Source organism: Poecile atricapillus, chromosome 3 (genome assembly GCF_030490865.1).
Source record: "Poecile atricapillus isolate bPoeAtr1 chromosome 3, bPoeAtr1.hap1, whole genome shotgun sequence".
Lineage (NCBI taxonomy): Eukaryota > Metazoa > Chordata > Aves > Passeriformes > Paridae > Poecile > Poecile atricapillus.
Window position 1 is genome coordinate 75155331 of NC_081251.1, and position 25170 is coordinate 75180500.

The 25170-nt window shown below is 38.5% G+C and overlaps 1 protein-coding gene across 7 annotated transcripts; it reads left to right on the plus strand.

Moving 5' to 3' along the window:
• The first annotated feature begins 706 nt into the window (after positions 1 to 706).
• RNASET2 (ribonuclease T2) lies at positions 707 to 23202 on the plus strand. Of its 7 annotated transcripts, none has more exons than XM_058836224.1 (10): positions 707 to 850; positions 5312 to 5429; positions 7966 to 8032; positions 13607 to 13662; positions 14688 to 14745; positions 15575 to 15645; positions 17963 to 18076; positions 20317 to 20362; positions 20578 to 20652; positions 22846 to 23202. In XM_058836224.1, the coding sequence occupies exons 1-10, from the start codon at positions 748 to 750 to the stop codon at positions 23035 to 23037; spliced, it is 900 nt and encodes a 299-aa protein (XP_058692207.1). In that variant the 5' UTR covers positions 707 to 747; the 3' UTR covers positions 23038 to 23202. The 7 variants fall into 7 exon arrangements, with proteins under 7 accessions (XP_058692207.1, XP_058692210.1, XP_058692212.1 ...); XM_058836227.1 differs by having other exon boundaries at positions 828 to 966; XM_058836229.1 differs by having other exon boundaries at positions 843 to 966; positions 5325 to 5429.
• The last annotated feature ends 1968 nt before the right edge of the window (positions 23203 to 25170 follow it).

Consider the following 25170-nt stretch of genomic DNA (forward strand, 5'->3'; position numbering starts at 1 on the left):
TTCATTCCATCCAGCACATTTTCATGTTTCCACAGAAAGCTAGGCAAGGAGATTAGTTTTGCCTTATCCTCCTTCCTACCATGTAAATGCCTAAACATAATTAAAATATTTTCTACCAGTTAATAAAACTGAGACGTTGAACAAAGACCTTATTACAAAGACTAATTAATCTGTCTAAAACAAATGTTGTTTTGCTTGTGGAAGCAGATCTGTCCACATATTTCTTAAATGCATTAATGTAGGATGGTTGTAGCATACCCCCTGTAGCTCAAAACTATATAATAGTAATTAATAATCACACTTTGTATTTATGACTCATACATCGGCAGAGAAAGAGGGGTCAGAATATGTTTCATATGAATGTGTCTCAGATACCACTGAGAAAATACTGAACCAAGTCCTGACTCATCCCTTGGGGCTCCTTCCTCAGAAACTTCCTACTGCTTCCAAACAGCAGTTGTTACCATTTCAAACTATTTGGAGAAGCACGCCACAGACGCCTATGTCAGCTCAGTAGTCTCCTATTTAGAGTGCCCATCGCACTCCGGAAGACCTCTGTGCCGCGCAAATGCTCAGTACGAAACCAACATAACTAAGTCCTTGAATATGCTAAAAATAACTAAAACATCAGGACGAGCCAAACCATCCACATAAATTACTTCCTCCGCAGCGCGCCGCAACCAGGCGCTCCTTTCTTGCCCGCGCTCACAAGGGCCTGCTCCCGCCGGTCCCTGGCTGGCCGCGGGGATGTTCCAGGGATGCTCCAGGGAGGCAGCGGGGCCGCAGTCCCCCGGGTCTGTGCGTCCCCAGCAGCCGGCAGTGGCCGGGCAGGCCGCGGGCAGCCGCCGTGGTGAGCGGCGGTGCCGGCCCGGCCGCCCGCCCTCCGAGGCGGGGCCGAGCTGGGGCCCGGGAGCGGGGCGGGCACGGGGCAGCTCCTGCGGGCAGCGCCGGGGCGGCGGGCGGAAGGTAAGGCGGGCCGGGGGGTGCGTGCAGCGTGCCGAGGTGTGGTGAGGTCTGAACCCGAGGCAGCGGAGGTCGGATTTGAGAGTGTTCCTGCTCCGGCCTCCCTCGGCTCCCTCTTCCCGCAACCTGCCCCGCTCCCGCTGTGGCAGCCAAGCAAGGAGGGAGCTGCGGTGGGGTCCGGCCCGCCCGAGGTGTTTCTGAGTTGGCTTTTCTGCCTGGGAGAGTGGCTCTGTGCCAGAGATCCTCAGCTGCGCGAACTGCAAAGGTGGGACTTGCAGGCCTGGGACGGACAATGTGTTAGTTTTCCCTTCTTACGCTTTAAATTCCATACGTAGCAAGTCGAAAGACAGCCGAATAAATGGCAGCGTGTCCCAGAGGCGGAAAAACTCTTAATAGTTTTTCGGGTTTTTTTACACTTTGCATCAGCTTTGGCATCCTCCTGTCGCCTGGAGGCCTCCCGCTTCCGGATGCTCGGGTGAATTGCGTTCTCTAGTTTGTGCAGACGCCTCTATAATGATTATCTGGAGAAAAGGCTTTCTGCTGCCGGAGTTCCGTCCGTGCTGGAGCAGAGCCGTGTGTTGGTTGCCGTGCGAGGAGAGCGAGCTGCCGCCGTGCCCGGCGCTTCCCCAGGGAGCCGGCGGGGCTGAGCGCAGCCCCTGCTCCCGCCGGGCTCACCCCGGCACCGCTCAGCCTCGGCGGAGAGAGGGGTGCTGCTGAAATCCTGCCGTGGCGCTGGGAGTGAGTAGTGCCTCTGAAAAGGCTTCAGGGAGCTTTTTGCGGTTACTCGGGCCAGCACTCGGGCTCGGCATGCATGGCTAGCTGGGAATGGACAGTGGAGGTAAAAGCAGCCGGATCTAAGAGCGTTGTCATAAATTAAATTAATTCTTCTGGCATACTGTTGTGACTTGGCTTGTCTAACTCGTGACAGGTACAGTGCATGCTGACTTGTTTGGGATGCTACCAAAGCCTTGGGTGTTTATTTTTCTGCTTTAGATGCCAGGCTAACTGTCCTAAATCTTATCTTTGGACACTGTTGCCAACATTTAGCTGCGTGCATGCTATGTCATAACCATGGGTATCTCTTGGTGATCCTTGAGTGCTGTTCTGCAGCATCTTCTCTTCTGATTTTACATGCTGAACTAAAGTGTAGAACAGCAAATTTTATATTGATGAGGGGTTTGCTAGTCAAGCTAATTGTTAAAAGCAAAGCAAAAAGAAAATAAGGGAGTAAAGTAAGAGGTGACTAACTGCTAGTGTCCAAAAGAAGGATGTGCTACATCAGCAGTCCCTTCCAGATGGTATATTAGAATTCAAACTATAGTGAATGTATTAAGAGAAGATTTCCTCTTCTTCATTTATTATAGGTTTATTACAAGCTCTCCCTAGTCTTTGATAAGCCTGGGCAGATAATTTCGAAAGCAGCATGGGACAATGCTAACATTACTGAAAGTGACCTTGCCCTGACCAGGTTACTAACACACACGCACACACACACAAACGTGTTTTGCATTCCTTTTCTATATATAGTAAACCAAGAGTCATTCCAAAGCTGTTTGTGCCCTTTGAAATTTTATCCATAATGAAAATGAGTGGATAGCCTAGTTTCAAGTAGTAATTTTATGTATGTGTGCAGGTTTCATCATTTTTAAGTTTTCTGTTATGAAATCTTTTGGAACATCATGACTTTTTTTTTTTTTTTTGTAACTAGCTTTCATAGTGTGAAATCCTTGTTTCTTATTAGAGAAGAGTTGCTGTAAGATTCACTATATCTGTTTTTTCTTGTATTTGTGAAATTAGTAATCTAGTGTAATTTTTAGTAAGCAAAAGCAATTGTTATTAAAAATTTATGTGCTTTATGCATCTTAGTTGTTAATACTGTTTTCATTTGGATGCATGTATTTCCTCAAACGTGCATCAAAGGTGCGTTTAAGGTGAGATTGATGCACTTTTCACCCGCTACAATCAATGTCACAGACAAATAAAAGGTCAGCTGGAATAAATCACTCAGTCTGTCATGATAGTGGTGTGGTAGCTGCAAGGTTGTCTTCTGAGCTAAATCCTTAGCGTTTATGTATTGTTTGTCAGTGGGAAAAAGTGAAAGTTACAGATTGAGGGCTTTCAAACCTGCTCACTGTCTTTGTTGCCTTATGTTCTTGTTCCAGGGTTCAGAACAAGATGTAGAACAAATCAGCACCTTCTGGTACTCTGATAGCAGCATTTTTTGAAGCCCTCTCTGTCCCTGGGTATTACTTGATCAAAGATAAGAGTCCAGTGAGAAAGGAGATAATTGCTTTTATGCTTTTTTTTTTCAACTTAGTCACTGGGAAAAAAAATCTTCTTTCTGCCTACCAGCTTACATCAAAAGAAATGCTATAATGCTTGCTGCATTATTTTCCTTTCATAATCGACTTCTTTAAGGTGTTTCTTCCACACCTTTGTAAAATGCAGCTTTTCTTTGGTGAGGTGTGATGTTACTATGTTTTAAGTAGTACTTCCTGCTTTTTATAGGTAGGGCAGAATTTTCCGTGAATCTTACACTCCTTACATCTCTCAGTGTTTTATCTTGGGTAGATAGGTTTTCATGCAGAAAAGTTGTCTTGCTTGGTTGGTTTTCAGTTGAAAAGAATAGAAGATGAAGTCATTAAGCAGGTCTGTAAGGCAGACTCTCACATCACTAATTCCTGTTGTTCAAATGATGAGATTAGAGGTCACTTAAGGTGCAGAGCTCTTGGGGAAATTGGCTATCCAGCAGCTAATTACTTATTTGTGACTCTTTATACACTGTATTACTGTATAAATTTCTTTAATACAGCACATATGTCTTGCTTTAGCTAGCTTTTGCTAAAGATCCTACACTAGTTTTAGTTCTAGAGTTCTACATTATTGTTTGCTTTTTATACAAGTAGCACTCTCCAAATGATTTTTTAAAATTACTATTTTTTTCTTATTTTACCTGGTGAGTGAAATTCCTTCTGATGTTTTTTTAAGAAACTAGATCAGGTAATCAACAGTTGGCAACTAATATTTATCTTTTTATATCTTCTGTTAGGCCAAGTACCTTGATAATGTGTCTGTTACAAATTAGAGAGGCATTAATGTGTGAAATAGAAGAATGTCTTAGAGGTGTCAGCTTCCTCACAATTTAGCAAGACCTTGTGATAAATTTAGCTGGTTGACTGTTACTGTTGTTGCCTAAGCCCCCCAAAAGTTTGGAAATCCCCACACATTTTGCAAGCGGGGAGGCTCCCTAAATTGTACTTCAGCTCTGGCACAGTGTTTGCAGAACTGCGGGGTCCAGAGCCATGTAACAACTGTGGGAAAATGGGCTCTTCTTTGTAATGAGCTGTGAATATAAATTACACTGAGTTTTCTCAGTGTAATGACTGACTCAGTCTTCACTGGTGTCAAAACAGTCTTTACTTGACTGTTTTAAGGATGAATTATAAAAAACCTTCACAGAATAAAAGAATACGGCTTGTATAGTGAGCGATCTTAGAAAGGTCACCTAGGTTACATGCAGTGTCTTGTGGTGTAGGGTTGTCATTTTGAGAAAGTTGGGAAGTAGGTTTGGTGAGGCTTTAATAACTTGAATGTAAATATGTTCATGTACATCCTTTTCTAGAAGGTAGCATTTGAAATGCTGTGAAATGGCTGGTGGACTGGGGAGACAGTTGAGATTTTTGACCTGTGCCAAGTGAAAGTCCTGTTTGTGAAGGCTGATTTGTTTTTTTTATCCCCTGACTTTTAAGGTCCATGAAGTATTAGGCAAATTGTGTGTGATTTCATAGCGGCTATCTCAGGTTTATAACAGGAACAGAAACTCATGTGGTTTTAGCAGCATTTTTTTTTTTTTTTTTAAGTATTAGTTTAGTAGTCAACTGGCATTTAGACAGAATTTCATCTTTGGACATCATACTTGGCTTCCTGTGAGTTTCTAATATCAGCCTTGGCCAATTCAACGTGAATATTTAATATTAAGTTCAAAGTTTCTTTAATGAATCCCTTTTGCATTTGAGCTGACTACAAGTAGAGTCTTCAATTACATAAAATATAGTTGGGTAGAAGATTTATGGATTTCTGTTAATTGGAAAGTGGCTCTGTTGCAACCATGTACAAGTAAAGAAAAAATAGGAAATGGTGATCTTATCCTTGATGGCATTAGTTTATGAAAATTACCATACAAGCTGGGGAATTAGGCACAGCCCTGAAAGAGATCCTCATTTTACCCACGGTTGTAAATCTAATCTAGAGTTACCATTAGCTGTTATTTCTGACATAGTAGTGGGGTTTTTTTTCATTTTGACTTTAAGTGTTTTGGATAGGTAACAGATTTCTTCTTTCCCAATAGCTTCTTTTTACAGCTATTTGGATAACAAAATGAAACCTGCAAAGCTGCACTATTGGATTCTGGTTTGGTTTTCCATGGCACTATGTTGTTGGTGTACTTCAGATGCATTTACTCAAAGGTAAGATGTGCTTTAAAATGAAACATCTGACAACTCATTCGTAAGTGCAGATCAGAATGGTTTAACTTCTAATGTAAATTTGTTATTATGTACGATTTTTGATGTGTTATTCTTCCCTTAGGTGATTTATAATAAGGCATCTACATTAACTACAGGAGCAAGGATCATGCCTGAGGAAACGTGTCAGCATAAAGAGAGAGAGGAAACTTAAATTCAATTTGTTGCACTTAAGACTTTTCTAATCTTGCTGTAGATTAATCATTTAGAGCTGTGATATAGTAATGACAAAATCTGAACATTATTTTGAAACTTATAGCAAAAAATCTGGAGTCATCCCTGTGGCATGAGCTGCACTAACGGTTGCATTGTTTACTTTTTTATTTATATTTTCTTTTTCCTTGCTATTTTCTCAGTTCTGACAATATAAAATTCTTTTTCATATGACATCTCAACTGAGGCTGTATCAGATTTCTTCACCACCTTTTGGTGGCTGTTGCACCTTGGCAAAATCTGAGCTTCAGTACCAATGGCCCATGGGAGAAACCACACCCCAAATCACACCCTTCTGTGGTCAAAGCTGAAATTCCTCTTGCATTATATGAGGAAATAAACTTTACTGCTTCCTTTGCTTTTCCAGTGCTTTGGCAAGAGAATGGTTAGGAGTGCTCAGTTCAGTGCTGAACTTCTTTCAGTGTTTACATTGCAGCTGGTGGGTAGCTTAGACACTGTGCTGTTTCTTCAGTCCCCAGGATTTAGGCTCTGCCTTGGCTATCTTGGCAAAGAGTCAGCTCTAGAGGCACATTCCTGAGCTGCACAGAGCAGGATAACTCAGGTCCAGAGAAGAGGCGGTATCTCTGAAGCTGCATAGGTATTGAAAATGGCTTTCCTTGGATTCCAGTTCTGAGCTTAACTCTCTCTGTGTGATAAGTACAGTTTTCTGACCTATCCTTAGCCAAAAAGTGTGTTCTAGGAGAACTCTATTTGGCATGACTGACATTGCAGAAGTTCAGCTGCTATTTCAAATACAGATGAGAGATTTAATGGAAAGTCTAAAGAAAGAAAGATAATTTCTAAGCAAGGAATTTTTAAAACCAAGGAAATTAAATTATCTGTAATATAGGGCAATTCCTCTATTCAGGTTTCTACAGCAACAGTAAAGACCCCTATAAAAGTGTTTATAGTTTTTATTGTGGCTATGCCTGGTCAGGTCCAGAGCTATTCTCCTAAATTATATAGAAAACCATGAATACATCTAAATGCTTAAGAGAAAATGCAGCCATTGTAAACTAGAAAACCTAGAGGAAGTAGCTGACGTGTGAGATAACACAGAAGCATCCCTGGGCTGTCCTGAGGTTGAGAAGAATTAGCTTTGTCTTTTATTTCTTTTTTTCCCCCCTTTTTCTTTTGGTAATATATCCTCTAGAAAGAACTAATGACTGACAAGTGGCTATTAGCTTCCAGAGAATCACAATTTATTTTGCAGTTCTGCAGGTAATGTTGTCAGTTTAAATAATTTACAATTCTACTTATTTTTTCCCATTTGCTGTTCTATTTAATTACTTTGTCTGGTTGCTTCATAACTAAATATATATGCAGTAGTGTCTGATGCAACAGGTTTTTTATTTACTTCTACTTTAACCAGAGTAGGTCTGCTCCCAACTGTTGCAAAAGGCCTCTACAGAAATTATGTGACATGGGCTTCCAACACTTCTTGAACAAATTTTTGAGGTTTTTTTTTTTTCCCTCTGCATAAGAGTAAGACAGTACTGATTGGTCTGTGTGTTGATAAATCTTTTATTCTTAGAGGCTTTGAAACAGGCATGTTCTTGTAAAATATGGAATACCTCTTAAATTCTTCCATAGGTAACCTTAAGACTTTGTTATAGTTTGATCACTTTTTAAATGTGTAAAAGCGACTTCATTTTTAATAAGCATTTAAAAATGTACTGTTTGAATTAAATGCCTATAAACTTAGTCAGAATTTTTGAGATTTGTTATTTGTACTTTACTTTTTATTCTGAATTTTTTTTTTAATCAAAAAGTTTGGGGAAACTTGCAAGATCCAGTTGCATGTCCTGCAGTGTAAACTACATAGTTTGTGAATGATTGTAGTCTTTCTTTTTCAGAAGAGTAGTTACAGTTCCGAGAAGGTTGTATGCTTTTTTTTTTTTCCTCAGATAATGTGCCTATCAAGAAGAATTAGAACATTCTTAACATATTAAATAAAGACACCTATTTAAAAAAAAAATAATTTTAAAAGCATGCCAATAAGTACTCTGTAAATACAAAACATAACAATGTGTTCTTTCCATACTTAAGAAATGGAAAGCATATGGAGAGGGTGCCAAAAGGAAAATTTGTTTAACAATCAGCATATTAGCAGGTTGCCAAAAGGAGAATTTGTTTAACAATCAAGATATTAGCAGGTTTCCTAATATGTTGTTTCTTTCCTACTTGTTAGTTTGGAGTGTGTGCCTGAAGGTGTTCCTCTTTTTAAAATGCTTGAAGAAAAATAAATTTGTCTGTCTCTCTCCAGTGACGTCCACTTTCATCCCTGGAAAAAGCTGTATTTTGCTCATCATTGGCCAGTGACTGTATGTAAGGTAAGATTTTTGTGTTTCTCTTTTATCCTAAAAAAGGTAGCATTAGATAATAAATGTGTGAAAACAGATTGAATAAAACCCATTGAATATTTAATCTTGGTTATGCCTTTATAAAGGCTTTTCCTGATCCTGATGGAGGTTTTGCTACTTCCCCTGCAATGAAGAGCAGCAGGAAAGACTGTGGTGTGTTACAGATAGAGCCATCAGTGTAGAGTGTACTGTACAGTAAGTTTGTTACAGAATTTGTGACGTCTTACTAGTTATAAACTTAATCCTAGACTTTCATCAGACTCTGTAGGAAGACTTGCCTGCTTTGTTTGACTGATGACAGATCAGTGTTTGAACTAACTGCTGCACAATAAGTTTTTTAGCTTTGTAATGTTTGCTCCAGTATTTCTGTGATGTCGTCAAATAGTGATTCAGTCAGGCAAGAGAGCTGTAAAGGTGTTGTGGCAGGTGTCTCTGAGTATTTCTGCATTTTTTGCTGTGTCTGAGGGGTGTGAACCCAAAACAAACCCAGCCTTTCAACATAACATATGTCAAAGCACAGCTAAGAGGGGTACTATTGCTATTGAATGTGTACTACCATCTGATAAGTAGAACACTTTTCCTATACTGGAAGTACTCAAAGGTCCCTTCCCATATAGTTAAGTTAAAAATATGATCAGATTTATTGACACAAGCTTGAAGAACCTTGTGGATAATAAAGTAGCTTCAGGTTCAGCCAAATGTCTCTGCCATGAGAAAGATTTCTTTGGATTTTTTTTACAACATTAGAATCTTATTTTTTGTGTTTTAGGTACTTTTTTTATTTCTTATTCCTGATTCTGGATATAGATAGAAAAGCAGTAGCAACAAAAGTCTTGTGCTGCCTAAATATCTGAGGAATAGTAGATGTACTTTACTTAAAAATGGAGGATAATACCAATAACAAAAGTCAGATGTGTGTGACTAACTGAGACCAAAGACCAAAATCACTGTTCTGTTTTTTGTTTGTTTGCCTGTTTTGGGGCAGAAATAAGGAAAGATTTGATGCAATATGTCTGATTTTCTGTTGATTAAACATCACTGTTAATGACTTGAAGCAGAGATGTTGGTGTTGAAGAGTTTGTAGTGCCTAGCATGAGTCAGTAGCAGTGCAAACCCTTGCTTACATGACTGAGATGAGAAAAATTGGAAAAAAAAATAAAAAATGAAACAACCCAAAATTAATAAAACAAACCCCTTAGCAACCAGTTTTCCCACTTTGTATTTATGCTGGTTACTCCTCTGAATTCCAGGATCATGCAATTTATAAATTGACAGATAGTTTACATAACCTTCTAGTGAAGTTGTAGTGAATAATCGAAGGTATTGAACATCAGAAAATGTAAGCATTCTTGCACTTTGTTAATTTCCTATGATATTCTGTAGTAAGAGGTGGACAGAAGCATTCAAAGAAGTACAGAAAAAGGAATATTAAAATCATAGTAAGTGACTTTTTTTCTCAGTTTCCCATCATTGTGTCATATGAAGGAACAAGATCTCAACTGTACTCCTAAAACATCTTTCTTGTTTTAGGTAAGAGTAGTTCCTAAACTCAGGAATTAGTTTAAGTGTTTTTAAGTAGGTAAATTCTTCTGTATGTTCAGTGTATTTATATATAACTGGTGCTTTTCAGGGTGTAAATGTTTTTAATGTTATTATTCAGTTTAAAATTGATGACATGATAGTGAAAGGAAAAAGCTGTGAAAGAAACAGCGAAAGTCATTATATCAATTATGACAAAAAGCTGTGAGATGCTTTTTTTTCTGAAAGTACTTCTTAGTTTGTGCCTCCTATCTAAAGGAATCTGATAATAGACTCTTTCATACATAGTGTGTTCTTGAGGTGTGTGGATGAGCTGCATTTTAACTCCTACCTGTTTTGCAAATCTGTACTTGAAAAGTTTTTTAGCCTTTTGAAGGCCTGAAAGGCCTTCTTTAAACTTTAGAGGGCACAGATCAGCATGCCAGAAATTTGAGAATACATCTCTCCCACCTCTTTCTGGGCTTTAAAAAGTAAGTGTTCAGCTGGTGCTTCTTAGTGCTGAGTGTGATCAGCACTTAGAGGTGTAGTCTTATTTTCCAAACGAACCCATTAAAATAAAGTGATACCATAGAAGCAGTGATAACCCCAGGACCTAATTACTGAGTACTACAATGAAAAGGGTGAAGGAGGAAGAGAGATTTTCTTCCTTGTAATGTGATTAGAAATTCCAGTACCATATAATTGACCTAAGGTTACTATGTCTTATGCAAAGATATCTAAGCTAAATTCACAGACCTCAAGTGACTATGAATTTCATGTTCCCTTAAAAAATTGTGCCTGTGGCTGATTCACACCACACTTTTCAGTAACAAATCAGTGACTTAAGAGCAACTTAAAGCCAAGAAAAGGAACTTTCCAACTCCCCTTTTATGGAGTTGTGAAATATCTTTTATTGCAGAACTTAAAAAGAGAACTATCATCTCAGCTTTTGCATCCTAGAGATTGCAAAAAGGTAAAATTTTCTGTGTGGTTGGTTTTGTGTTTGTATGTGCGAAATGTGGAAGATCCAGTGCAAATTTGTAAGTTATTTAGTTCTTTCTCTGTTAGGAATGGGAAGGACAATAAAGAAACTGTAACTGCTGTCATCTGCCTTTTATTGCGCATATGTTCTGAGGAAGGAAAGAGTCAAAAAAAGGACAGTAGAATAGAGTAATGAGCAGAACAGCCTGAATTCAAGTTTGAATGTTGGGTAAAGCAACAGATGATGTTTTTTTTAAAAAAAATTATTTTTTCATATGAGATAAAAAATTTTCTTAAGTTCAGGCTTTGACAATAATTTTATAGCAGAGGCTTAAATGAAGAATAGAAATACTGTTTTTCCTTCTTATTTTTGGTAAAAATAGAAGTAGTCACGTAATAGAAAAAGAATTAAAGTGACTAAAGTGAGGGCAATACACTATTGTGATCTAGCATGAGATCAAAAACTTCCTTAGATATATTTCTTCGCATTTTAAGCCAGGTGTGTCAAAGTCATTTCAGCTCTTGCCATACACTGTTCTGGAACAAAAGAAATGCTTTTCCCAATGTCCATTCATAATTAATAAGATAACTCTTAATCTATGTCTACAACTCCTACAAGTTTTCTGAGAATAAGGTTTGGTTTAGGTGGTTTTGTGGGTCTTTATATGAAAGGTTTTAGCCTAACAGCTCCTGTTAGAGAGGTGTTCAATAAGTAGAAAATTTGTTTTATTTGCCACCCAATTTTTTTCAGCAACCCTATAAATTTCGTTCATTTATTCATTTGTTTTACCCCAGGGTGTGGGGAGAAGGAGGAAGGGGAGTAAATGCACGCTGTATGAGGAGAAGAAGTTGAAGAGGTGAATTCTCTCCACATTTTGAAAAGCAAGATTTTTTCTTAGCAGTTGCCATGTTTCATTACAAAGTAACTTATAATTTATCTTAATTAAAGAGATGGCCTACTTAAGCAAGGTGGTTGGAAAGGAGAACAGGATTAAATATTTCACTTCCCAGAAGCTGATTTTTCATTTCAATTTGGTGTATCTGTATGTGATCCAGTAGCACAATGCTCGCATTTATCCGCTGCTGTACCAAGGGATTTGTGACTTGGGCAGCTCAACAGGTAATGCTTCTGTGACATGTTGATGGTATTTCACTTTTCGGCATTTCAGAGGTGATAAAAAGCTTCCCTGCTTCTGGCACATGCTATTTGTGCAATGACTTGCTGTTACAAATAGGCTAATCCCTCTGCTGTAGTGTTCCCTCCTAGCATGATGGGTGCTCTACAGCCTCACCAGCACCTTGCTCAGTTTTACAGTGTATGGTTCCTTTGGATTGGTTTGATTATCAGATTGCTTTAAAACAGGAAAAAACAGTGCTTCTTTTTCAAATTTATCTAGGTATATAAGTCTTTCTGGGGTCCAGTGCCACTTGAAAATAAATGTTTGTACCTCTGTTTCAAGTTTGTGGTTGCCTGAGGTTGAATTAATCCTCCAGCAGTCAGTCTGTGATAAACAGGAAGGCTGACAAGAAGTGGTTTTGCCCAAGCAAACAGGGGTACCCAGCTTTGCAGACCAACATTTACATTTTTTATGATACTGCTTTAAAATGAGCATTGTAAAGAAACTAAGGCAAAAATTAAAAAGGAGATTGAATGAAGCTGGCCAAAGCATGCAGAGTGTGAATTAATGTGTTGTAGGTTGCATTGACCTTGCAGTTCTGCCAGCACACAGGGTAACACCAAGAATCTGATGAAACAGGTAGAAGAAACTGCTAGGAAGGTTAGTGCCATGATTTCAGATCTAAAATGCTCTGGGTGTTCCATTAGCACGTCTGAGACCTGCAGTTAAATATTGAATAAGGAGCACAATTACACTGGTTTTGTTCCCACCTCAGTTGAGCAAGCTGTTGACTATTAATTTGCTGTACTTCAGGCTAGATAGCCAATCCCCTGCAGTTCCACAGAGCTTGTGTCCTGACAGGAGCAATATTGTCTAGGCATTTGCAGTGTGTGTTTGTTCAAAATACTCCTTTCAGGGAAAAAAGCTGTTTCTGGGTGTAATTGCTTGTATTGTTGGTGGCAAAAGAGGAGAGGAAGGAAATGGACACAGGACAAGAAAGTCTTGCAGAACTTGCATGTTTGCTGCCAGGCCTGTGGCATGTGGAAGGCAATTAGTGAGATTACAGGCTTGTCTCTGCTCTTCTCTATGCTCTGCTCTTGCTCTGGCATCTCATAAAAGGCATTGTGGCATAATTAAGACAGAATGCAGAGCCAAAAAGGAAAGCTATTATTATGGGAAAGGAACGTCTGGGGAGGTTGTTAGTTAGTGGCAAAAAGTGTTTATTTGAAAGAGCTCTAATTGCTAAGAAGAATAATCAGGGAAAATACAGTAATGGTATTCCGTGATGTGTGACATGGATTTTTTTAGTTTGTTTTTTTCAGGGATGTGTCTGCTCTAAACAGTAATTAAAGTGTAGGCTATTTCTCCTGTATTATCAACAGTTTTTATTGGAGGCTCTGTTTTTCTGTTTTTGTAGGAAGGTATTTAGTCTTTTTTTTCTCTCCATTCCCTTGTCCCTCAAGTCAAAATCCTTACAGCATAAGTCCATTTTACTTGGAATAATCAATATATTTAATCTCTTCTTTGTATTTTTCACTTTTAATACAGTGTAAAAAAACAAATCCTGAAGGCTTAAAGAAGGTTTTGTGCTTGTCCAGTATTATAGTTTATTTTGCATGTTTTTATTTTAATGGCTCTGCACTTCTTGAAAAGATGTTTTTCTACTTCCTGTTACATCAGAACATGTCCTTTTGTCTTCTCTTTATACTCTGTTCAGATTTCACTGATCTGCTTCAAAATTTTAATGCCAGTGGGTCCCTAAGTGGTATAATCCATGACAGCTTCAAGTAACTAGAGTTCACCATTTCTTGATTTGGCAAGTTAGCATGTCACAGTAGAACTTCGGGCCATCACTGAATGAATTTTGCCTTTAAACCTTTACTCCTGGATACATGCAGCAAATATTCTGTGTTTTTGTTTCCTACAGATGAATGCTAATGATTGTCATGACCCGCCAAAGTACTGGACAATCCATGGATTATGGTATGATCACAGAGTGTTTTTATTTCAGCCTAGAAAGGAAATATCAATTTTTAAACTAGACCAGGATGTTTAGTGATTTGGTTTTATTGGGTGGGTGTTTGTTTCTTTGGGGTGTTTTTTTGTTTGTTCTGTTGGGTTTTTTTGTGGGGTTTTTTGTTGATTTTTTTTCTATTTTTTTTAGATCTTAATCTGTCTGTTCTTATGATTCCTTGAAACAAAATTAAAACCCTATGGTTTGACATAAAACTGAAATACAGTTCTGTATCTCATGACTCATTGAAATCCTCTGGCCACATACAAACTTTATTTATACATCTCTTCATAAGGTCAGAAATCATCTCAAGCACAAAGGGAACTATTGTTTCCCTTCTTTTTTTTTTGTCTTTCTGAGTAAAAAGAATTTGTTAATATCTCATGACTGCTTGTGGCTTTAAGTATCTTATCTTCACACAAATATTGCAAAAATATAGGAAAAACTAATTTGCTTCAAAGGAATCAACTCACTGGAATTGATGCCGATGGCAGCAATTCAAAACTTTTCTGGACAAATACAGGTTAAAATCAGTACAGGAGTTTAAGCCATGCCTTCTGGAAAAGTGAGCAGCATTATGTATTGATTCTCAGAGAGTGTCTTGGTGATAATTGCAGAAGCATCAAATGGGGCAGCAATTTAGGATGTCACTGCCATTAGTGACACCAGTGACATCATGTGAAAGACCCTCCCAAGTCATTGGCACACCCAAATGACTTTTACAAAGAATTAAAGGGACCGAAGGGCCAAACAAAGAAATCATGACAAAATATTTTGGCCATCTTTTTGAATCTTCATGAGAAATCTTTTGGCCGTAATCAATGTCTTGAAGGTTTTACTTCTAAACCACTGTAGGTTCTGATGGTTTACTGGCATTTTTAAGTAAAATCTCCAGCTATAATCCTGCATATTTAAAATTCAGGCCAATGATATGTTAGTTCCCAGTAGTGAGTTAGGAGACATCTTTTTTTTCAATTTTATTTTGCTTCCCTAGGCCTGACAGAGCTGAAGACTGTAATAGGACGTGGCATTTCAATGTCACCGAGATCAAGGTATTTAAAACAAAACCAGACATATCAGGTAGAGCTAAGTGCAATTACTTTTGCACATCCTATATGCAAAATATGCAGTTTATAATCTCACTCTTAATGTTTACTGAGAGGTATGTTTTTTTAAGGACTCTAGAAATTCTTTAAGTGCTTCTGGTACTGTTTGAAGTTGCCATCCTTGTGATCATTAGCAGCTGCACCTACTTGATTTTGTGAACATGCAGTTTGACTCATTCAGCCACATCCTCCTTACTAAATCTAAAGGTCCAGCACCACGTTGGTGATGGATCTGCAGTGGAAAAAGTACCTGTGAAAAGAAAAAGACTCAGTCACTTGGTGCTCTCTCTTCTTATTTTCTACTGCAAAATCAGAACAAAGAAATTATGAGTTCAGAGTACTGTTTCCTGTGTGTTTTCTCCTAGGCCATTAGTCCTTTTTTGTTCTTTTTCTACTTAAAACAATTGCAATGTATTTAATTCAAGAAAATTAATTTATGTGTTATAAACAGGGATAAAAGACTTGAGCCAACAAATGTGAAACCACTGCATGATTGAAAAACTTGTGCAGGGGCAGTTGAAGGAAAGTCTTAATTTTAGGCAGAGTGTCAGTATTAGTATGTTCAGATATTTAGGTAGGTGTACGTGTTACTTCCAGCAACAGCATTTTCAGAATATGGAGGAAAAAGACCTCTTATTTTTCTCCAACTAAATGTTTCAGTCATGGACATTGAAAGATGAGGCTTCAGTTGTAAAAAATGTATCAATATATGTAGATTGTAAAATAAATAGTTTTTTGGTGCTGTAGGTGCATTTATTAATTGTGGTGTTTTTAGGATCTTATGTCAGACATGAGACACTACTGGCCTGATGTGCTTCATTCATCTCTAAATCGCACACAGTTCTGGTGAGTATTAAAAAACCCTAAAAAGGATTTTGGATATTATTTTATAAAAATCCATCTGAGTAGCTCTTCAGGTGAGATGTTGTGCATGAGAAGTGTCCAGGAGGCCACTGAAACAATGTGTCTTGCCAGTCTCATTTACAGTATAGATCTGTTCTCTTGTAAAATACAAGAAGAGAAGAGAGGGCTATAGCAGAAGTTTTAGAGAAATGAAACTTGGTGAGAGAATGTTTCCTCCCTTTGTCCCCAGGGAGGACAAACACCTGCTGTTGACACATTAAATCTGAGTAGCAGTAGCTGTCCTGGGGTGTCACAGCTAGCTGCAAGAGCAGCTTCCAGATCTCTTTCCCTAGCTAGTTTCACTGTGTTACTGGTCTTGAGAGAGCTTTCCTTTTGGGTTTCCTCATAGAAGAGGAAATAAAAAAATAGAATGCACTGTGTTATGGCAGCCACTTCTCTTTCCAGTAAAGTTACTGACAGCAGCTCTGTCCTACCACCAAGCTTGTGGGTGCAATAGTTGCAGAAGCTTCACAAGCACTGACAGCTGTTTTTACTGTCTTTTCTTTTGTTCTTTGGTGTGGCTGTGCTGCAAAATAAAGTAACAGTGTGAAGAGTGTCATCTTAAAGTCTGGGTAAATATTTTGTGGAGACTAAAGTCTCTGTCCATTCTGGAAGCTCACAGGACTGATTTAAACACTTGGGCCTGGTGCATTCTTGGCTTGCTGCAGATGATGGTGCACGGGCACTGTCAATGCAGACTGCACCAAGCCACTCCATGGGAACAATAATTGGCTTCTTGAATGCCAACAGATCTTTGGCATTTCTATTTCTTCCTTCTTTTTAGAAAGAGGAGGACACTTGAATACAAGTACTACTGAAATTCTTCAAAAGACAAGCACTTCACCATTAGTTTTACACACATGCATGTATACATTCTCTGAATTAAAATTGTTGTCCTACATGCAAAGGCCTGACTCCAGCTTGCTGGTGTTTCAGTAGCCCTTTGGATCTGACTATTATCTGCTTCTGATCCAGCCTAACTATATCTCTTGCTAAGTTTACCCCTAAAAGAACTTCTGTTTACTTGAAAACTGTGGTGTCTTTTCCCATTAGTAATTTAAAATCCCTTGTGAAGAAATCTGCCCATGGAAACTGGTCTCTTCCAGGCAATAAACAATTCATTTGACATGCAGTTGTGTTGAATGTTGCAGATGAGAACTCTCTAGAAGGCTAAATTTGGGAAGATACAGTGAAAATCTTACAGTAAAGCATCTTCTCCCCTGCCTCAAATCTCCTGACACCACAGCTGCTTTATTAATTATCTGTTGAGAAGTAGTGCCCTATTTCTCTAGATCCAAACATAATTTAAGGTGTTTTAATTCTTTAAGAAAAATCTGAAGTTTTCAATATGAACAGACAATTCCAAGGTAGGCTTTCAAGTGAGTACTAGTTGTCCTTCTTCTCTCTTTTTGATGATGTACTTAAGGCATCATAAGGTCACAGGATGCTGTGGTGAGGGCAGAAGTTTGTGATTAGATAATCTTTCTGTATATCTACTGAACTGATACCAAATAGTACAAGCAGATCATGAAAATTTGAAAAGAATTTTAAAAAAAGACATCCACAGGCAGTGTCACTAAAGACTATACTGCTTAATCTTCCAATGGACTTTAGAACTGATAAATTGATAAATGATTGATTTTTGTCTTTTTCCCAGTTTTTGTCCTGTTTGAGTTTGTATGCTGTACACTGCAAGTATTTCTTTTGCTCTCTATTCCTTGCCCTTAGGAGAATGGATAGTGGACTAGAAGCAAGACTTGAGAGAAGGCCTATGAAAATTCTGCCACAGGCCAGAATAAAAACTGATCCTAAAATTTTAGCAGCTTATGCAATTATACTGTTTCACCCACAATAAGGCTTAATCCTTTGAGTTCAGAAAAAAAAATTAGTGCTTTCAAAGTCTGTTTAACACAAAAGGTTCCACTAAAACTTATAAAAAGCTTAGGGATAGTAATTTTCTAGGCAAATACTTTACATTCTGACCTCCAAACATCTTTGTATAAATACACTGAGAGGGCATTGTATCATAAGAGCATGATACATATTTACTTAATGAAAATATAGATGTTGCTGTTATTGAAATGGTGGGAGTGATCTTGCTTGGGTTTACTTTTTACATGTGTGATAAATTTGAATGCAGTGTTCTACTCCACATGTGTAGCCTTTTGGATGCTTGATTTAAGTACAATGACTAGCTTGTACAGCACATGTATGTGCAAATAATGTATTCTAAAATTTGCATTTTGCTTTTCTCCTATAGGAAACATGAGTGGGACAAACATGGCACTTGTGCAGCCACACTTGAGATCCTTAATTCTCAGAAAAAGTACTTTGGTAAAGCCTTAGAACTCTACAAGCATGTTGATCTCAATGGGTACGTAAATGAACTCGATGAACTCTGGCTTTTATTTCAAACAGTTCCTAAAAGTTTCAATTCTAGCCTCAAATGAAAATCTAAAAATCTGATGGTAAAGAGGAAATGAGAATTAGCATAAATTATTTTTAGTACTGAAGTTCAGAGGAAGAGTTGTTACCCTGAGAAGCAGTCTCTGGTCACTTCAGTCAGATAAGCCAGCAGCATCCTTAGCAGCATTGTTCTACACGGTGTGAGCCACTAAATTTTTGAGAAGCTTTACAGGCTGTATCTTGATACCAAAAGCTATGGTACCTGTAAAGTTCTAAATCAAGTAACAAATCCCCCCTAAACTTCTGAGTCATGCTGAGCCCCAAACACTTGTTTTTAAGACAGTGCTTTCCTCAGGGGAAAGGACAAGCTGCAGGCAAAATCATGCAGGACGTCCTGGGAAAACGCTGAGAGGCAACAGCAAAAGCGGAGGTTATGAAGGCTTCAGTTGCTGCAGGCAGTCCTATGCTGGACTTTCTGTCAACCCCCATGTGGGACTTTTGCTTTGTCCTAGGGGCTGATTTCTCCCTACGGTTCCAAAGTTCTGGGCATTCCAGATTCAAAGTCTTGATGAGACTCTTGTGCCTTGTCCATGTGCTGTACGCATGTGTTCAGGCTGCAGGTGAATGTCAGAAGGTTACAGTCCTTTCCTGATCAGTGCTTGCTATGGGTGAGAGGATGTTTGACTTCAATTTATTGACCATAAGAGGACAGTATCTGAGAGAGGAAATAGTTTCCTACAAAGAAACATACCTTAAAAAAACTCAAAACAACCCCAAAAAACTTAAAACAACCCCAAAGAAACCCCAAACCAGCTCATCCTGTTCATGCTCTGCCAGTATCCTGGCCAAGCAGTCTCCTAGACAAAGTCTCATTTATTTTGCATAGGCACAAAGGAAATACATCTTCTCTCCCACCTTGGGGGTTGTAGATGTCTTTTAAAACTGAAGCAGATTTTTCTATACACATTGTTTGAGCATGACATATGTAATGTTAAAATTAATGATGTCTAAGTCAATTGCCTAAGTAGCTGTGATGGTGTGACTAAAACATTTACAGATGGCACAGTGACCGATGATGTGACTCTGTATCAGCATGTGCAGCGCTGCAAAAGAATAGAGATTGAAGCATGTTGAAATTAATTGCTCAAAGCTTATTATCTATTGTGAAAATTAGTATAATTAATTTTATCTTTACTGAAGAGTAAAAAGACTGAAAATGTTCTCATAGTATATAATTTCTCCTTGAATGAGAAAAAAATGTCAGTGATTAAAAAAATTGTTTCCAAAAAGCAAATTATTAAAAAGAGGACATCATGCAGCCTTCTGTAAGAATTAACAGAACATCATCTATTCTGTTTGCCTCCTTATATGCAGTGTAAAATGACAAGTAAAAACTGCTTGTCCTTTAGTCAGCTGGGTTAAATCTTCCTTGTGCAAAAACTGACCTTGGAAGGGAAGGGTTGAGTATTATCAGCTTTTATGAATTAAATCCTGCAAGGTACTGACCATTTCCACTTCTTACAGAAGAAGCTGGGATTCACAGACTCATTTTATGTTAGGTCCTGAATCTTGCCAGCTTGGAAATGTGGACTCCTCTCAGGAGTGAGCCTAAAGGAGGAGGTACACAGGCTGCAGGTTCTTGAGCACTACCTCATTTCTCTCATGTGACCAACTTTTCCTCTTCAAAAACATATTTATTAGAACAGTTTCTGCCCTGGCAGTAACATTGATCCTGATTGACATGCTGTATCCCTCTCCCAGTGTGCTGTGTGTCTCCCGCTACATGAAGCCCATCCTGTGTTTGTATTTGAGGGTGCCTAGAGCACCCTCCCAAGTCTCCCTCTGCAGTGGCAGGAGCACAGGGGAATGGCTCAAGGCAGGGGAAAGGAAGCAATTAAACTGCATGTCCTATCTGGCACTGCACAAAGCACTCTGAAACTCCCTTTCCCCTAGCTGTGTCTGAGGACTGAACTATCCTAGTTTCTCAGATTAAGGTGTGGGAAAGAGTTCTTCCTGACTGCCAAATTAGATGGGACGTGTCCTTTCAGAAAATGGCCTTTCCTAGGCTGGCAAAGAATGAAAAACAGGTTGCCCTTGCTCCCATTACTGTAATGCTTGAAAGGTTCTTAAGATTTCTGTTTTACCTAATGATTATGAAGGCATGTTTGCATACAGGAAACATGGAAAAATGTTTTATCTTTGTTTCAGTTGTCTCTTGAAAGCTGGGATAAAGCCAAGCAGTTCATATTACGAGGTAAGAGGCAATCTTTTATAAAACAAAATCATGTGCATGGACTTCTTTTTCAGTAGGAGTCAACCAATTTCTGTAGAACAAATGATCTTTTAAAAATTTTATAGTTCTTCAAGGTTGTGCTTTTTATATAGATTTTTGAGAGCTTCACCAGTGTAGTAGCTGTTGGAAGGTGTGCTTGTGACTTATTAATCTCTATAAGCTGTTTAATTTTTCAGATGACTGCTATAAAGGAAGCTCTTAGAAGATTTTATGGTGTAACACCAAAGATCCAATGCCTTCCTCCAGAAGAGGTAAAAACTCCCCTAATTTTCCAAAATGGAAAAAAAAAACCAAAAACCCAAACAAAAAATAATTTACTTTTTTTTAAGAATTTTTTAATCAAAGGTACAGCAAAAATAGAGTGAAAAATCTTTGGTATGGTGAAACTTAGGTCTAGGTGTTCTTTGTGTATACAGCTGTTTGCATATAGGTGTTGTTTGATTCTTGGAATTGGGTTTTAGAGGTCTCTTTGTCTTAAAAGATTTACACCTGCATCTTTTGCATGAATGCTGTATCCACCCTGCCAGAGGTGTTGCTGTAGCTGGGCACTTTACACCATGCCTGCTAAAGTTTAATTGCTGCATGGCAGATTACTAAAACCTGTAAGAGTGAGCTGAATGGAGCCAGTGACTGTCAGTCTTGGTGATGGTGCTGCTGTCAACAGCAGCCTTCCCTCCACTCATCATGGCTCTTGTGTTCTGCATGAAGAAGTTACTCATTGAACAGACTCCTTCTGAAATAAAGCAGCTCGGAAGCTTGTCTCTGAGATTGTTCCAGAAAGCCCATACCTAAAGAGGTACAGAAAGGCATTTTAAGCTTCACTGTAGTCTTTCCTTTTGAGCCAATCATGTCTCAAAATTCCATGTCTTTTTACTTTTCCTTGTTGTAGGTTATGCTGTGCATCATAATGCAGTAGAGAAGGTGGTACACAGAGACAGTGCTCTGTAAAGTACAGGTCACCATATCTGAACCAAAAGTGCCTCTGAAGGAACAAAATAGTGTTCTGGACAACTACATGTGTAGGTTGTAGAGCTCTTTCCTTTTTATCAGCTAGGTTACTCTGCTCTTACAGAAAAATAAAGAAAAAAAAAAACCCCACAAGGTTATCTTTCACTCTTATTAAGTGGTTCCTTCTTATCTCAGCTTGTGAAAGGTGATTTACTGCAGAACTCTTGGCGGAGTTACTGGCCATACACAGGCAACAATTTATGAAAACTTGCTGAGATACAGTTGCTGCTGGAGTGTGTTGTCAGCTCTTGCTTTAGTAATGCTCTGAGGTTTTTGTACTCATACGTTTTTTAACATGAAAAAATTCTATAGGTTACAATATTTTTAATATGTGTTTATAAGTTACTTTAAGGATCAAAGGAATATTAGTTGAATGTGGGTTGTACACTCACCCACCTTTTGACATTAAAGTAGTACAGAGCTAACACTAACTCCAGTTTCAAGCTCTGTGTGTTGTAGTTCTGCCATTGCTTTTAGGATACTTGGGATACTGCTTCAATTACATGAAAGTAATGTACAGCTTGGGTTTCCTGTACTTAACAGCTGAGGGTATTGGGTAATAGAAATGAAAAAGTACATCTCAGTTATTTGAAGATAGGCCTTTTTCAGAGTTCTAGACTTGTCAATGCCTGCTGTGCATAATGGAGGTACTTTGATGTTTGGAATGGATTAGACACACTCTCTGTTCTGACGTTTCTTAAAAAAACCCAACAAAATAAACAAACCCCCTAACAACACAAATTCCAAACAAACAAAAAAATCTTCACCACAGTTACTTTTGTCTTGTACGTATCTTTTTGTACTGCTTAATTGTTTCAAAACCATTTTTTTTTCCACATTTTGTTAGACCTGAGTATTTGGGGAGATTTTTCTGTAATCTTTTTGCCACATGAATGGCCTCCATGCCTGCCTGCTTTATTCATGGTCAGTGGTTTTCTTCCTAGCCTGTCCTGTAGTCCAAAAATGATGCTTCTGCTCCCTCTGACAGCTTGGTTCTGTTATTTTTTTTATGTAAAAGCTGTTACAAAATTTAGTTTCTGGATGAAGAATTTTATTTGCCTCAGTTCCTGTCCTGCTATGAAGAGTTGGTGAAAAGTGTCTTTCTGGTCACATGTACCCTTCAATATTCACAGAGTTCAGCCAGAGCTCATCATTGGGGTTGAACAGCTTCTGTGGCCTGTGCAGATGAGTGAAGGCCAGGACGATGTGTCACAGCATTTCATAACGAGGCTTACTAGTTAGACAAGTCTCAGATCGGTTCTGAGTAACAGTATTTACTATAAGCTGTTCAGAGTGGATGCCTCTTGTACTTCACATTTTTCATCCGGTAAATACGCAAATAATCACTACTGTGTTCTACAGATAGGGCAATGTAGCTGAATCATTGATTTATTTTCTCCTTCCCATGAGGCTGATCTTACTCTTCATGTTTCTAGGGTGAAAAAGCACAAACAATTGGCCAGATTGAATTCTGCTTCACCAAAGAACTGCAACTGGTAAACTGCACGGTGCCGGAGGATGAATCCAACCCAATGCAGGCTCACTTGAAGCTTGGAACTTCGGAGTTGTCGGTCTGCCATGATAATCTCCCAACCTATTACCCTTCAGAGGTCCAAGATCACAAATGAAGGCATAAGAGTTTGAAAAACTGTTTAAACAGCAACAAAACCCAAATTCATGTAATATTACAAGCCCCTGTCCATATCACGGGCCTACAGTGAAGATTTCTGCTGGAAAACACAGTTCTTTTGCTATTAAAGGAGAGTGGTCCACGTGATGGGATCAGCATTTGATCTACAGCTTGGTCTGGATTTTTTGGCTTGCTTATGGTTTGAATCCATGTTCAGAAGTGAATGGTGACTTCTCAGTGTGACATGCAGCTAAGTCTGCCACTTCAGCTGCTTTTTGGTTTTTACCAGTGTGTCAGGGAAATTAAATAATTCTTTGTATTGAAAGGCTGATCATTTCTCTAAGATGAGGTGACAAGTTCTTGAGAGGGAACTACTGTAAATAGAAGGAGCTCTTGAGACCTGTCTGGAGGTTCATTCCCAGATGCAATAGCCACTGCCTTGCATAATCGCTCTCCAGAAGTGCAGAACAGAGATCATGTCCTCTGAGGTGTTGAACCTTTTCTCACTCAGGGATCACAATGGACCAAAGACAACTTTTGCATAACTTCTTAGTGAAGCAATAATGTTCTCCAGGTTTGGGTTCTTATACCTAGAACATCTCAGGGAGACTGTATTTGTAGCCTTACCTGTTTGATTATTTTTGTGGCAGTAGCTCCATAGAGTCTTGAGGAACAATCAATGCTAGAATTTACACACTAGTATAGGAGAATGTTAGGCTCTAGAAATAGGTTGTTACTAATTTTTAGTTGTATTTGAACATTCAGCATTACTGCTTGTGAGTGCCTGCACTTTTATATAAAAATAAGATTGTCATGTAATCACTGTGTTCCAAGAAACAGCTTTTTATAGACGAAACAATGAATACTACAGGATTTTTGGTAAAAAGTACAGATGTTGGCAATAGTGCATCTCTACCCCATAGTGATGAGTAACATGCCACGAAGGTGGATGCTTCCAGAGGGAACCAAATTTTGATGACATCTTCCCCGCAGTGGTGTGTTGATTAGGTGTCTCAAACTGTTCTTTCAAAGAAAGACAATTATGGCTCAAGGAACCATCTGTTAGAATAATGTTACTGTGAAAACATGAAATGCAGTATTAGAAACAAATTTGTTATTTTGAGTTAGAAACCATTTACTCTCATTTTTGACTGTCCCTATTTCTCTACCAGCTTTCATTTAATGCTCTGTTACCTTTGTATTCCAGAATGTGTGTTTTTTAGGCCTTTCTTGAAACTCAGATATTTATTTATTTTAACAGCCAAGGAATTATTATGGTCTGACAAATGAGTGATTGTTGGGTTTGCCTGTTTTTCTGCAGTTGCTTTAATTTCTCAGTCCTGTTTCTCAGTCAAAGGTAAAGCTGACTCTTGCCAAAAGGAGTCAGCAGATACACACATGAGTTGCAAATGACCAAACTCTGCAGCAGAGTAGATAGTATGGATTCCATGCATTTTTCAGCCTCGTTTTCAAATGCAAGAACTGCAAAGGAGCTGATAAGTCTTAAAAGTCTTTGAGGAAAAAATAACATAATCCAAAATGAGTGAGGCAGACAAACATGCTGAGTAAAAATTTACGTGAGTAAAAATTGATTGAGAAAAAGTTGGTTAAAACTACCTCACATACTCAGAAGTCCCATTTAAAGGGATATACCTGAAGTACTGTGTTTACCTTAAAATTACCCACGTAATCTTTTTATTACAGATTAAATATTTAAATTCTCAATGATGAACTTTTCAGTAGTAGCAATAAAACACTATGACTACTGTTGCTTGGGTTTTGGTAAACCCACCTGCCCAATGTCTGGGAAGAGTATAAATGTCTTTTAAAAGAAACCTACTGATTTTTATACAGAGATGTCCCATGACATTATGAAGTTTTAAGTGATATATTTAAGGGATGCTTTAAGGTCTGTATCTGGGCAGCCAGGAGAGCAGATGAATGAATGCTATCACCACTTCAGACCAAGGATCATATCCAGCCCTTTGTGTTCTCTCTAGCAATGGCTCACAGCCAGTTGTGAGCCTTCTCAGTTGCTTTCTATCAGAATGTATATAATTCCCAGAGTTGGATTAAGGCAGTTTAACTAAAAGAAGTAAACAAAGGTATATTGGGAGCTCTAAAATCCAGT

Coding starts and splice junctions, on each gene's coding strand:
- RNASET2 (XM_058836224.1), top strand. CDS start 748: ATGTTCCAGGGATGCTCCAGGGAGGCAGCGGGGCCGCAGTCCCCCGGG. Junction 8,033..13,606: donor GGCCAGTGACTGTATGTAAG/GTAAGATTTTTG, acceptor TGTTTCCTACAG/ATGAATGCTAATGATTGTCA. Junction 20,363..20,577: donor CAAGCAGTTCATATTACGAG/GTAAGAGGCAAT, acceptor TTAATTTTTCAG/ATGACTGCTATAAAGGAAGC.